Source organism: Solea senegalensis, linkage group LG2, assembly GCF_019176455.1.
Source record: "Solea senegalensis isolate Sse05_10M linkage group LG2, IFAPA_SoseM_1, whole genome shotgun sequence".
NCBI classification, from domain to species: Eukaryota; Metazoa; Chordata; class Actinopteri; order Pleuronectiformes; family Soleidae; genus Solea; species Solea senegalensis.
Window position 1 is genome coordinate 35,971,398 of NC_058022.1, and position 14,293 is coordinate 35,985,690.

At 44.4% G+C, this 14,293-nt stretch overlaps 1 protein-coding gene across 5 annotated transcripts; it reads right to left on the reverse strand.

The window, feature by feature from the left end:
• Positions 1–633: 633 nt before the first annotated feature.
• On the reverse strand, positions 634–14,249 carry trak2 (trafficking protein, kinesin binding 2). 5 transcript variants are annotated; one of them, XM_044014477.1, is made up of 17 exons: positions 14,137–14,249; positions 11,776–11,975; positions 10,322–10,513; positions 8,340–8,399; positions 7,455–7,531; positions 7,247–7,363; positions 6,538–6,765; positions 6,099–6,177; positions 5,881–6,011; positions 5,715–5,789; positions 5,192–5,329; positions 5,018–5,097; positions 4,793–4,933; positions 4,414–4,718; positions 3,226–3,687; positions 3,032–3,131; positions 634–2,486 (listed from the first exon to the last, which is right to left on the reverse strand). In XM_044014477.1, the coding sequence occupies exons 2-17, from the start codon at positions 11,828–11,830 to the stop codon at positions 1,718–1,720; spliced, it is 3,009 nt and encodes a 1,002-aa protein (XP_043870412.1). In that variant the 5' UTR covers positions 11,831–11,975; positions 14,137–14,249; the 3' UTR covers positions 634–1,717. The 5 variants fall into 5 exon arrangements, with proteins under 5 accessions (XP_043870412.1, XP_043870419.1, XP_043870439.1 ...); XM_044014484.1 differs by lacking the exon at positions 8,340–8,399; XM_044014504.1 differs by lacking the exons at positions 8,340–8,399; positions 11,776–11,975; positions 14,137–14,249 and adding an exon at positions 8,566–8,606 and having other exon boundaries at positions 10,322–10,507.
• Positions 14,250–14,293: the final 44 nt, after the last annotated feature.

Genomic DNA, 14,293 nt, shown 5'->3' on the forward strand with positions numbered 1-14,293 from the left:
AAAATCAGTGATTTTAACATCACACACAGGAGCTGTTGATCCACTGCTGCCTCGTGTGGTCACTTTGTGTCACTGAGGTGAATCTGAATGAAAAAAATGAAAGGCTGAATTTGACAAAATAAGACATTTGAACTTAGTGATGGAGGCAGCAGTGGATCAACATTTCCTGTGTGTGTGATGTTAAAATCACTGGTTTTCTCTCTGGGCTTTGGTGTGGGAGAGTGAGTGATTTACAAACTTCAGTTTCCTGTTGGAAAAGTCTGTCTCACAGTGAGATAAAGACGTGAACATGTTCTTAAGAGGTGTCTCAGTACCTCATACCACCACAAAAAATAACCCCAACTAACCCTTTAAACAAATGCTGTGATTGTGTGATGAATAATCATGTGTCAGTGTTTTTAACCCCTCAAAACAGAGTGAACCTGAACGCCCCACAGGCCGGAGATTAATGAATTTCCCCCCCCCTTTGTTCACTGTGCAGTGATCCTTCAAAATAAAACCACTTCCACCTACTGAGTGTGCACACACACACACACACACATATACACACTGAAGAGTGCTGGCTTCAAACATAAGGCCTCATACCATTAAAAAATATTAACACTGGCTCCGGAAGGAAAAGGCAGCTCACGCTTTTGTTTTTTGTCTGGTTCTCACCCCATCCTTCTGCCGACAGGTGCATGCTGGGGCCTGTAGGCGAGGTCATGCAGGCAGCAGGAAACACCAGACGTACAACAGTTAAAAGTGGCCTGATGTTTGCTGTGTGGTCAGACTGAGCCTGGCAGGAAATGACCTCGCGTGTCGCGGGGTCGGCTCACACGGTTTATTACAGAACACCACTGTCAGAGCTGCACTGAAGTCTGGACATAAACACTAATGTTCACGTCTTTGTCTCACTGTCAGACGACATTTTCAACAGGAAACTGAAGTTTGTAAAGCGCTCACTCTCCCACACCAAAGTCCATAGAGAAAACTGTCGATTTAACATCACAGCACACAGGAGTTGTTGATCCACTGCTGCCTCCATCACTCACTTCAAATGTCTTATTTTGAACTCGTTTGTTCAGATTGACCTCAGTGACACAAAGTGACCACACGAGGCAGCAGTGGGGTTTGGTGTGGGAGAGTGAGTGGTTTACAAACTTTAGTTCCTTGTATAAAAGTTAGTCTAAAGTGCCGACTATGATCCAGAACTTCTTCAAACCACACTTTAAAAACCTGTACCATCACTTTAAGACTCTGGATGCTCATTCTTTCCTCCCTTCTTTTCTTCTTCTTCTTTCATAAACAAACAAAATACAGAAACCCTTTCTCTTCATCACTTTGCTCCGCTGCTCCTCCTCTTCCTCTCTTTAACACTTCCTCAAACACCTTGAACCACATCCATGTTGCTTCTCTACTGAACCTTAACCTGAACCTGAACATCCAGAGCCTGACAGGAGAACTACAGAGAGATGGTTATAAACGTGTGCAGGAGGAAGCTAAGGCCTTAACATGAGCAAACATGTACACACACACGCACACGCACACGCACACGCACACACACACACACACGCACTGCGGAGTCACTAAAACAGTCACTTTAGCTCAATTGTGCTTTAAAATTCAGTCACTAAAAGCAGGGATTGGTTAAATAAGAGTCTCTGTCTCTTCAAAGGCAGAGAAGGAGGAGAAATGAGGACTGTCTTCCTCCTCCTCCTCCTCCTCTTCTTCTTCTTCAGTGCTTGGTTGAACTCGATGGAACATGAGAGACGGAGGCGAAGTGTCGCCGCCGCTCTTTAAGGTTTCCCCACGCAGGTGGAGGCAGCGCCAGGGAGGTGGGGTGAGGAGGAGGAGGATGAAGATGAGGAGGGTTAGCTTTAGCAGCTGATTTCCCGGCGCGGGCCCCGATCATGGCGGGCAGACTCTGGTTACGTCTCAGTCCGTCTAACAGACTCCCTCCACCCGCCGACACAAACGTGGCAGAATCCTGCCGCGGCTCTGAAGCGTGAAGAACCTTTGCGAAGCCGAGCCGCCGCAGCCTCTCCACCAGGCCCACGCTGCTCACCAGCTCGGGCCGGGACGCCGTTTCCTGGGAGGGGCTCGGAAGGTCGGGGTGAGGGGCGCGGCCCAGATTTAAACCATAAACGTCCTGGAGGAAAAGCTCCGCTGGCCGTGACGCCAGGAAATTGTCGGCCGGGTGCTGCCGTGACTCCGCGGGGACAGGAGAGGGCGTGGGAGAGTGGGAGGGTGAATTTGGGGGCGTGTTCGGGAGGAAGCGAAACAGTGGCTGTCTGGATGTGGTTTTGGGAGATGGAGGCGGAGTGTCGGTGGACACCTGTGCAGATATGCCTCTCTCCAGCACCAGCTTAGCTAGGCTGCTGGTGGGAGCCGCGGGGCGGCGAGGAGGGAAGGAGTCGCCCAGACTGAGTCTGCAGGGAGTGACGGGCGTGCTGGGCCCCGTCCTCATGGAACTGGGAGTGTGCACGAGGAGAGACGACTGAGAACTGAGAAGCACACACAGAAAAACAGTGAGTGATGAAGATCATCTTTACACCGAGTCACATCGCAGCAGCAAACACTATTCAACACAAGAGTTACCCCATTAAATCCATGTCAACACAAATATCATTTATTTTCACTTTTTCACAGAATATTTTTTGTAGTTTGTAAAACACTCACTCTCCCACACCAAACCTCAGAGAGAAAATCAGTGATTTTAGCTCACGAGGACACAGGAGCTGCTTGTCCTCTGCTGCCTCGTGTGGTCACTTTGTGTCACTGAGGTTAATCTGAACAAAGGATTTTAAACAGTGAACAAAATAAGACATTTGAACGTTGTGATGGAGGCAGCAGTGGATCAATAACTCCTGTGTGCTGGGATGTTAAAATCACTGATTTTCTCTCTGGGCTTTGGTGTGGGAGAGTGAGTGCTTTACAAACTTCAGTCTAACACTGAGATAAAGACGTGAACATGTGACGTAGATATCACAGACTTAATAAAACAACGCACGGGGCTAAGCAAACATCTTTTTTATTGAGAGTGACTGACCTCGCGGTGACCTGTGTGATGTCACTGGGGTGCAGGATGCGGCAGGTGGTGAAGGTGTAGGTGGAGGAGGTGGAGCTGTGACACTTTCCTGGATTTGGGACTGAATACAAAAAACAAAGCAGGTCAAAAAAGAATCAAAAAAACAAATACAACAAATACAACAACACGTTTAACGCTCAGCGTTCACTGTTTACCAGAGGACGAGGGTGTTGTCGACACTGAGGTCATGTGACTCTGTGCTTGGACCACTGTTGCAGAGGTTCTTGGAATAGTCAGACATGACTGGCTGGACGTCACAGTGACAGGAAGTGCAGGTGACACGGAGGGTGACGTCAGGAGAGGAGACACTGAGTGCTTCCTGTCCTTCCTGTCCTTCCTCTCCTCTGGTGTGGACGTGTAGCGCACTTTGAACGTGATCCCGCCTTCCTCCTCTTCCTCATCCTCCTCTTCCTTGCCGCGCTCCGCTGCTCCCTTCTCCAGCACGCCGCTGCCTCCGTGCTCCTCACCCTCCTCGTCCTCCTCCATGTCAGAGAGGCGGTACGTGGCGTCTTGAGTCAGCGGGCGGAAACCCTTCGTCACCACGCCTGGGTGTGGGTCCAGGATGGTGGCCAGGTGTGGTTTGGCGAGCTGCTGCCAGTGATGGAGTGTCAGTGAGCCTGAAACACACACACACAGGTGGAATGAGATTCATTTAAAGGAACAGTTCGATGACTTAACTTAAAACATGGCCTTTAAAAACAGATTTTATCCACTCACTGACTAAAATACACATAGACTTAACTTTAAGAATGTTTTTGTTGCTTTTAACCGTCATTAAACAACCTTTTCCAACAGGAAAGTGGAGTTTGTATCACTTTGAAAGCTGCTCACTCTCCCACACCAAAGCCCATCACAGCACACTGCTGCCTCCATCACTGAGTTCACATGTCTTATTTTTTTTTTGGCAATTCAAATATTTCATTTAGACTTTACTCAGTGACACAAAGTGACCACACGAGGCAGCAGCGGACCAGCAGCTCCTGTGTCCCCGTGAGCTAAAATCACTGATTTGTGTGCTTTGGTGTGGGAGAGTGAGTGGTTTACAAACTTCAGTTTCCTGTTGGAAAAGTCTGTCTAACGGTGAGATGAGGTAAAATGACATGTAATGAGATAAAGACGTGAAACATGTTCTTAAGACATCATAGACTTAATCCGGCATAGATTTTATTCGGTGAGTCTTTCGTAATGTGGCTATAAACAGTTTTTCCTCGCTGTTCTAACAGTGAGATAAAGACGTGAACATGTTCTTAAGATATCATAGACTTAAACTGGAGGTCCTGAGATATCACATCAAACCTCATCTGAACAAAGCGACGGATGATTTTTGGACAGGACGCACAAACCTTCCATGGGTTTGACGATCTGAAGCTTCTCAGGGAGGAAGGTCTTAAAAGCGCTGGAGGTGATGGAGAGCTCTGACAGGTTAGAGAAGGAGGAGAAGACACTGCCCATGGGTGAGCTGCAGCAGCTGCTGCCTCCTCCCTCCACCTCTGCTCCTCCTGCCAGAGTCTGCAGCTTCTTCTCTCGCTCTGCTTGGAAGAACTGTCGCTCGGAGAGGAAGTTCTGCCGCCGCAGTGACAGGCGGTGAAGAGCTCTGGTCAGGTCGTTTCCACCGGGACAGCCGGGCTGACCCATCCTCTCCTCGTCCCTGCACGCAGAGACACGGTTGATGAGGTGTCCAAACGTCTCCCTCACACAGGAGGACATCAGCGTGTGTCTTACCTCTGAGTGGACAGGAAGGGCTGTGACGTCATCACTAAAGAGCTCTGACCTGAGCCGGGGATAGGAGGCGTGGCAGAACCCGCCCGTGAGGACGAGGCGTTGATGGAGCGGACTGTTTGGAAGACTTTCTTCTGGGATATTCTGCAAGAAGAAGATGGAGAAGATCAAAAAAATGAGGTCTAGAACAAACACCGTCCATGTGTGCTGCTTCTGCTCACATCTCACCTTTGGTCCTGAAAGGCTGTTTCTTCTTCCACACTCAGCTCTCTCCTCATGGTTCCCTCGATCTCTGCTGCCAGAGAATCCTGCAAACACACACACATACGTAGTCTTTTTATTTACTTTAAGTCCAGGGTGTGTGTGTGTGTGTGTGTGTGTGTGTGTGTGTGAGATTCTCACCATGGGGTAGAGGCCGTAGGACAGGTGTCGTCTCAGTCCAGCAGAGGGAGTGTTTTTACTGCGGAGCTCTTTAATCTCCTCCTGAGACTCGTGCAGCATCTCCACACACTCCACGTTCCTCTCTGCCAGCTCGTCCAGCTGACACACACACACACACACACACACACATTTATTTTCATGTCCGTGTATTTATTAGTGAATAATCACCTGACACCATGAATCACTGTGTTCTCTTTACCACTGAATGAGCCTATGTCTTAATTGATCTGTTCCTGGTGTTTTTTTTTTTTTTTACTACTGTTGCCTAGCGACAGAGCTGCTAATGGAAGTAGTATAGATCTCTAACAGCACGTAACATAACATGTAATCAAAAGAATCAGATTCTAAGGCCACAAGCACGGCTCTATTCAGTGAAAGGAAGGAAGGAGAGAAGGAAGGAAGGGGGAGGAGCCTCTAACACATGTTTCTACAGTTGCGCAGACTGACTTATTATTATTTGGTGTGTGTTGTTGTGTGCTGGTACCTCAGCGGTGAGTTGTCTTTGAGCATCTTTAGACGCCTGCAGGTGAATCCTCAGCTCCTCTTTCTCCAAAGCCAACTACAGAGACACAACACACCACATGATGATACACTCTCTAAATGATCTGAATCACAGGTTAACACACTGCACACATACACACACTCCTCACCTCTTTGACTCTGTGCTGCAGCTCGACGATCTGTGAGAGCAGCTGAGCGATTTCCTCCTGGTGTCTGTGCAGCTCCTCGTTCTTCTGAGACAACTCGTCTGTCAGAGAAATCATCTGACTGTTGGACTCACCTGCTCACACACACACACACACACACACACGTTAAAAACAGCTCTCCACATTGATAAAGTGTTTGTGTGTGTGTGTGTGAGACTCACGCAGCTCTTTGACACAGTCGCTGACGAGCTGCTGCTCCTTCTCCTCGTACGTGATGGTGTCTCTCTTCAGTTGACAGGCCTGCAGCACCAACACACAGTCACAGTCATTTAATCATCATCTACATGAATGATTTAAGCACTGAAACTCACAAAAAAACACTTTGATTTCCAAACAGAGACATGTACAAAATATTTCTTAACACTAAGTTACTTTGACTGTGATGATTGAAAAGGATGTTGAAATGATAGATTTTGTTTTTCTTCTGCAAAAAGAATTATTCTGGCTTTTGTTTGTAACTCACTTGAACAGAATCAGTGGTGAGTTGACGAGCAGAAATAAATCGAGAGTTTACAACCGTTTTCACGCTCTAATCCTGCATCACTAATCCTGCATCACTCCCCGTTTTCCTCTTGTTCCACTCTGTAAAAACCCTCGTACCTCAGACCTCAGTGTCTGGTTCTCGTCCTCCAGCTCCTGCAGTTTGCTCTGCAGCGACTCCAGCTGGCTGAGAGCGGTGGCAGGAGTCATGGTGGCGCCGCCCCCCGGTGTTTTGCGTTGCTGCAGGGGCGTGGACACGCTGGAGTCGGTCTCGCTTTCCTCCGAGGCGCTGGCCACCATCCGCAGTAACTCGTCCTTCTTACTGAGCTCATGCTGAAGCTGATGAACCTGCAGTGAGAGGAGAGAGAGAGAGAGAGAGAGAGAGAGAGAGAGAGAGAGAGAGAGAGAGAGAGAGAGAGAGAGAGAGAGAGAGTTGTGTGAAACAGATGATTTAGTGATGTCCACTGTTTTTTCATTTAAAATAATTAGAATACTTGTTTATGTTACTTTTAAATGTACTTCACTCCAGTATCTCATGTATGACTCACTTGACTCTTTCCTTCTTTGTTTGTAAATAAGTTAAGTCAGTACTTAATTTGACTTACGACAGGTACATTTACATGGTGACAGCAGCAACAGACAGTCAAGATAAAGGTAATAAATAATATTTTCACACCTATGAATGTTTCATATATAAAAATATGGACCATTAAGACAGTATGAGCTTAATATTTACATGAAATATTGCACTTATAAACAATACTTTAATATTTAACGCATAATATTCTTAAGTTAAGTGTAATTTGTGATATAGAACATGTGAAGTGACCTGGTCGAGAGCCTGAGTGAGCTGCTCCTCCACAGCTTCGTTGCGCTCCTGTAGCAGGTGGTTCCTCTGCAGCAGCGACTGACCGATCCGAGCCGCCAGCTCCAAGTCTCTGTCCCGCTGTCCAACCAGAAGACAGGACACTCAGGGTCAAACAGACGAGCAGACACTGCTGCTGCGGCTGTGTGTGTGTGTGTGTGGACACTCTTACCTCAGCCAGAAGGTGCGACACCACTTCAATGTCATTGTACGTCTTTGTCATCTGCTCCACATGGTCAGAACTGAGGACTGTTCAGAGAACACACTTTACTTTAGGAGACACACACACACACACACACACACACACACTCTCTCTCTCTTTCTTTCTACAAAATGAAATGTTCTGACTACAAACACACACACACAAATGTTCTGACCACAAACAACAGCATCAGCAGGTACATTTACATAAATGTCCTGGCGTTGTGGTTGCTTCAGGTCAGGAGGTCATGAAGAGGGTGGAGATGAGACGATGTGATCACACATCACCGTAAACATCACTGACATGAAGTCTTCATATGTTCTGTGAGTGACTTACTCACCAACATACAGTCCTAGTGATTCATGTTGAGCTGGGGGAGGGAGCTGCATATTTCCACTCATTTTGTTTCTCATTTTAAAATGTTGACCAAATAAAATGTGGCTCCATAGCAACATGTTTTTATGACATGGCTACATTTTATAGCACAATATACATTTTTTTGAAACATTCTGTTGCAACATTCTTAGATTTTGTCACATTTTGTTTCCTGCATCTGAATGTTTTCAGAAAATGTGCACAAATAATCAAATGAAGGTAGAAACCAGAGTCTCACAATCTCATGAATTGGAATGATTTGAGTCAGGACAAGGAATTTACACATCGTCCCGTCTCACAGTCTCACACACAGACAGAGGCCGCCTACTGAGACAGTAGAAGTCTGCTCTCGTCTACATGCAACAAACATCACAGAGAGTTTCCAGGACCAAAGCCCGTCTCCAACTCTGGAGCTGAGTGAAGGAGTCGCAGAGCAGAAGAGGAGAGGAAGGAAGGAGAGATCAGTAGATAGATAGATACCTTTGGAGAGGCTCTGAGAGCCGGGGTGGGAATAAGAGGAGGACTCCAAAGAAAGGTACGCTAAAGACAAACAGAAGAGAGAGAGAAGAAGACGAGATGATCAGACAGATAAAGTAAAGTAAAGACAGAATTAAAGCAGAGAGTGGAAGCAGAAGCTGGAGTAAATCAACTCGACTTCACTGCGTCACAGAATCTACGTCGGTTAGTTCAGAGCTGCTCTTTGCACCTGTGTGGGTGTTGCTGGTACCAGACTCCGCCCACTTCCACCTGTTTGAAGAGAAGCAGCATCTCTAATGACTGCAGCATCAGTGTAGACCGAGAGCAGCGTGAACGCCTGCTGTGACCACTGATAAAAATAATAATGAATCCATCAAGTAGTTAGTTAGTTTACTTAACAACAGATGATTTTCTTTGCCTGAACTCTTTTCATTTGGTAAGTTCAACATTTATAATTAAATAAATGTACTTTGCAGCTGCTCAGATAATCACAGAGCCACAGTGACCTCACACCCCCAACAATCAGCTGTTATAAATAACCACAGGAAGGCACACACACACTTGATATCTGCAGTTACTGTGCAACACTCACACACACACTGTAGTAGTGAAAGAAGAGGCTGAACTCTGACCACAATAAACGACATATCCAGTCCAGGTTGATTGACATGACGTTGCATGAGGTACTGACACATTAAATCTATGTCAGCTTAAGTCTGTGACATCTTAAGAACATGTTCATGTCTTTATCTCACTGTTAGATGAGATAAGTTTTCCAACAGGAAAATTAAGTTTATAAACCACTCATTCTCCCACACCAAAGCCTATAGAGAAAATCGGTGTTTTTACTTCACAGCACACAGGAGTTGTTGATCCACTGCTGCCTCCATTAAGTTCAAATGTCTTATTTTGTCTCTGCAGTGTATGAAATGCTTCATTCAGATTGACCTCAGTGACACAAAGTGACCACACGAGGCAGCAGTAGACCAGCAGCTCCTGTGTCGCCGTCAGCTAAAGTCACTGATTTTCTCTATGGACTTCAGTGTGGTGTAAGAATTAATTATTACAAAAGCAAAGTTAACATACTTTAAAAGTTCTGCTTAATGTGAAAGACAAAAATTGTTAAAAGTTAAAAGTTACTTAAAGTTACTAAATATGCATTTGTGTGCGTGTGTGTGTGCGAGGACGAGCAGAGGACATGTGCATATTAACATTCCACGTCTCTGCAACGACATCAGCTGCTAATAATAGAGCGCGCTGGATTTGACGCAGCACAATTGGAAGAGGCAGAAACATGAAAGTGTAACTCAGAAACATTAGTGTTACAAAGCTTCTGTCGCCGCAGCAGGAATTTTCTAAAGACAAGTTAATGTCGGTCAAACGTGAACAGAGTGAAGACAGAATGTCTTCTTCAAATAAAAACCAGGTTGGATTGAATGAAACGACACGTGTATGACAGGAAGTGAGCGCTCCGGCTGCATTCCACAACATGTTTGAATGTCAACACACAACGGCACTGATTCACAGTCTCCCCATCTGACCTTGAAGACACTGCTGAAGCTGCGGCGTCTCACATTTCAGCGTCTCAGAGGATAAACGAGCCGGGCAGACGCCTCCACTCACCTTCCACCGCGAAAATATCATACACCGCCTCACTGTGGACGTTTGAAACTGGCATTTTCCTCCTCTCTGCTCTGCTGTCTACAGGCCATCCACTCTCACTCCTCCTCCTCCTGTCAGCCTTTGTCCCGTGACTGAGGATTTGAACTCAACTCTGACTCACTCACTCACTGACTGACTGCACCTCCCTCTCTCCTCTCCACACGCACACACGCACACACACACACACAATAACAGCCTGTGTCCACAGTAAATCCATGAGTGTGTGTGTGTGTGTGTGACATGAATCACAAACACACCATCTGCTCAGTCATGTGTCCACTCTTCACTCACAATGTCATAACATAAAGAAGACAGTCACTCACTCATGTAGCGGAAGGTCTCCTCTGCCAGCAGGGGCGAGATGGCGCTGTTGTTGGGGGCGGGGCCTTCGTCTGGAGAGCAGCTGGGCGAAACCACCCAGTCCTGACTGTCTGACAGGTACATGGAGCCGACCGAACCAGAACCCGCGGAGCTGGAGGCGTAACGTCTCCCACTGCTGCTGCCGAGACCCTCATCTGAGACATAGGACACACACGGACATTAAATACAATGAATTATTATTTTAAGCATGTGTCGATGAAACTTAAAATTATTTTTAGTTGTTAAGTGAAAACATTATATCTAATTATTTTAACTGACTTTTTCACATTAATTCAGTGATACCCATTGTAAGTTGCTTTGGACAAAAGCGTCTGCTAAATGACATGTAATGTAATGTAATGTAATGATTCCCCAGTGTGGGCCACAGCCACCTGGTGGACTGTGGAGGTACTGCAGGCAAGCATGTGAGCGATAAATGTAAACAGAAAATGGGTTGGTTTTTTTTTTTATGTTTATTTTCATCTTCAAATCAATTGTACAATATTTAGGATTGATAACAGTTGATTTTACTTCACAATTGTAAGTCAAAGTAATTTTAAATTATGGCTGACATACATTACTAAACATTACTTCCCATCTTTATGCTAAGCTAAGCTAAGCGACTGATACAACCGTTCTTGTTCTTCCTTTTAAAATGTAGCACGCACCCACAATGCAACCTGGCAGCTGACATTTGAGTGTGAAATATGGCTGTGTTATGCTAGAGGAGACAGTGTGTCTGCTGTTGAATACATGCCAGTAGTGTTGTTGTTTATGTTTGCACTGTTTGTGTTTGTTTATTGATGCATTTCTCCTGAAATAGTAAAGTTACGGAAAACAAAGCAACATCATTTTTATAATTTAGTGACATGGTGAGCAGTTATCGTCTGCTATGTTTACACATTCTGACAGAAGACAGAAACACGTACATTCACCCTGTGATGTGTTACTGTGTTGTAAAATGTAAGACAAAGAGAGTGGGTTCCACTCCACAGGTCTGGTCACTGCACCTCTGTTTTAACACCACGCCCACGAAACTCACCCCTTTCACCTTCATCACATTAGCTCCTTCTGGAGACACAAAAATAAAACAACTTTTTTTTTTTAAAAAAAAGGTAAGCAACCGTGACCCAAATAAATCACAATATTAATCAAGAGCAAACTTGTTCCTAATGCAGTGACTAAATGAACTCTAAGAGACGTTTGGTAAATTACACTTCATTTGATGCATGTTACTTTAAACATATACACAAATCTTCACTAAAAGGGTGGGAAAACAAACCCACAGTTTGGTCATGAGAGAACCGCTGCGCTAGAAAACAATGTAGATGAGAATTGAAAAATGTCCTTCCACTTGAACTGGAACAGACAGAGACTAAGTGTACATCGCAGACACAACAAAAACAAACGTTTGTACCTGTCTCCGTGCTCGACTCCTTCTTCTCCACCGCCCGCGGCTTGACTTCAAACATGTCCTCGCAGTGGGAGGAGCTTCTCCTCTCACAACCACACAGTTGGACGGTTAGATGGCAGCTGCTATGGTCCTGACATCATGTCGTGTTCCTGCACTGATGTGTGGTGACCACACACGCACTCACACATACACACGCCTTTTACCTGCAAAAAAAGCAGAGCAGATATTAGAAATATTCTGTATTTCTAATTATCTCAGAGTGGTGATCATGGTGACCCACTGCTCTGCTCCAACACCCCTGAATCAAATGATCCACTTGACATCGACCTCTGTAAAAATCTGTTAATGTCCTGATAACAATGCATTTATTTGAGTCAGGTGTGTTAGAGCAGAACCAGGATTAAGAAACCCTGCTGTAATCTGTTCACTTCCTGGTTAATCATTGGTTAATTATGTTGTTATTGAATTGTAAACAGTTTTCTCCTTCCCTCTGAGTGAGTGACATATAAACTACATATCAACCTACTGATGGACACTTATTCATTATTAATCTAAATTTCTGTACATCAGTCGAATCGTAAAAATCTCAAGAAGCTTTCTGGAGTCTGGTGCTTTTCTTTTTCCATTTTCTTTCAATGTGACACTTCACTGTACACGTTTTCAGAGGAATGTCACAGAGGCCGCCCACTTCCTGTAGCTTGTCTCCATGGAGACCGTTCCAGAATGAGACAGGATGTTCTGTCTGTTCGAGAAGTGGAAACATTATTATTGACCTTGTGCTGTATCACACCGTGATGCACTGATTCCAAGAGGGTCCGGGGGGTCCAAGAAGAGTTTCCAGATCAATAATGAGTGGAATATATCATGAATAATTAATGACTTTTCATTCTGTAACCTGAAATAGTACAACTATTACTTTCTATGTGAACAACTGTTCCAAAGGGGAAAAGTAAAAGCGGTCCTGGTGAGGATTGAAGATTTTTTTAGGTTTAAGAAACACTGATCAGACATTATTGAAACATTTTATGAACCAAACAACAAACCCAATAATCCAGAAAATATTTACACTTTGACTTCCCATAATGCATCCTGCTCTGCCTGCCTGATATACATCCACATCTGTCCTCTCTGGCGTGTTACACACACTCTGTGGGCTTTAAAATAAATAATCTGTGTTGTTATTCAACAAGGTCGTTTGTAAACATGTCTGTGCTAAGACAAAATACCTTGAACAACATTCAGCCTCTGCTTACATCACAGCGAAACTGAAGCTGGAGATTAATGGATGATCATGATGATGATGCTGCTCCACCTTCCTCGTTTACCATTAACAACATCATTCACATTAGACATCAGCGCAAGTCTATACACAAAAATAATCACATGTGTTATTTAAAGGTGCACAAATTCTGCATCCATATATCTGTCACATAAATGCTGCTTATTTTCCTTGTGACTAATCTTGTCCACATGTCGTGACTCATCTCATCTGAGTCACAGACAGAGTCACAGTCGGGAATCGTCCTGACTGTGGTATGGTACCTGAGGACAGCTACCATTTTAGAAACTGTGTCTGAAACATAAACAGACACCATCGGGACACATTTACTGACTAACTAACTGTTTCATTCTTTCATTATATTACATTAATCAGCAGATTATAGCATCAGTTTTCATATTGACCAATTAAAAAATAACATCTTTAATCAAACTGTAAAGCTATAGTAGATTATAAAGAGGGGTAAAAATCTAAATGTTGACATTTGTCATGCTGGATTTACACCTCCTGTTGACTACTTCCTCGAATAAAAACATTTATTTGTAAAAATCAAATTCTTCTTGTGTGGTCAGTTTCCCTATTCGGCTAATATTTATATTACATGATGGATTTATATTATATATAATATATAGATACAAAGCGTATTATATATTCAGTAGATTTCAGATTATGTATGCAATACTATACATGTGTGCAACTATAATTTAAAATCGTACTTCTTACGTCATTATATTACTTTCAGTCTAATACACTGTGATATAACACAACACAATATTTAAAAAAAACGTGCGCTAGCCGTGTATCCAACATTTGCCTAAAGGTGCAAGTGAGAAGCTAAGCTAGCTAACAATGTATAAACGATATAAACGAACTCTTTCATTATTTTATGAAATATAATTTGGATGAGTTGTGTTTTTGTGTCATGATAAGCGTTAAAGCTTTTACGGGGGAGGAGGGGAAGGAGGAGGAGGAGGAGGATGACAGCTTCTCTGCTTCCGTTAGCATCTAAAGTGTTAGCCTCGCTGACGCGACGACCAACGCAGCTGTTGAAAACAATACAGGTGATATATAATCGAAAATCTTACCCTATATCGATATATATCCACAGCATGAGGAGAACATGCGGAGACTAGTGTCCAGCAGCAGGCCTGGACAAGACGGAACCCCGAGTGTGACAAAAGCCTGTGGCATTACGGAAGCGCCCCTGCGTAAAGGAAGTGACACCATAACACAAGAAAATAA

Excerpts from the sequence above, each read along its gene's own strand:
- trak2 (XM_044014477.1), bottom strand. The coding sequence starts at position 11,830 with ATGTTTGAAGTCAAGCCGCGGGCGGTGGAGAAGAAGGAGTCGAGCACG. Across the intron at positions 6,178-6,537 it reads ACCAGACACTGAGGTCTGAG|GCCTGTCAACTGAAGAGAGA; the intron begins GTACGAGGGTTT and ends TTGGTGCTGCAG. Across the intron at positions 5,098-5,191 it reads CCTACGGCCTCTACCCCATG|GATTCTCTGGCAGCAGAGAT; the intron begins GTGAGAATCTCA and ends GTGTGTTTGCAG.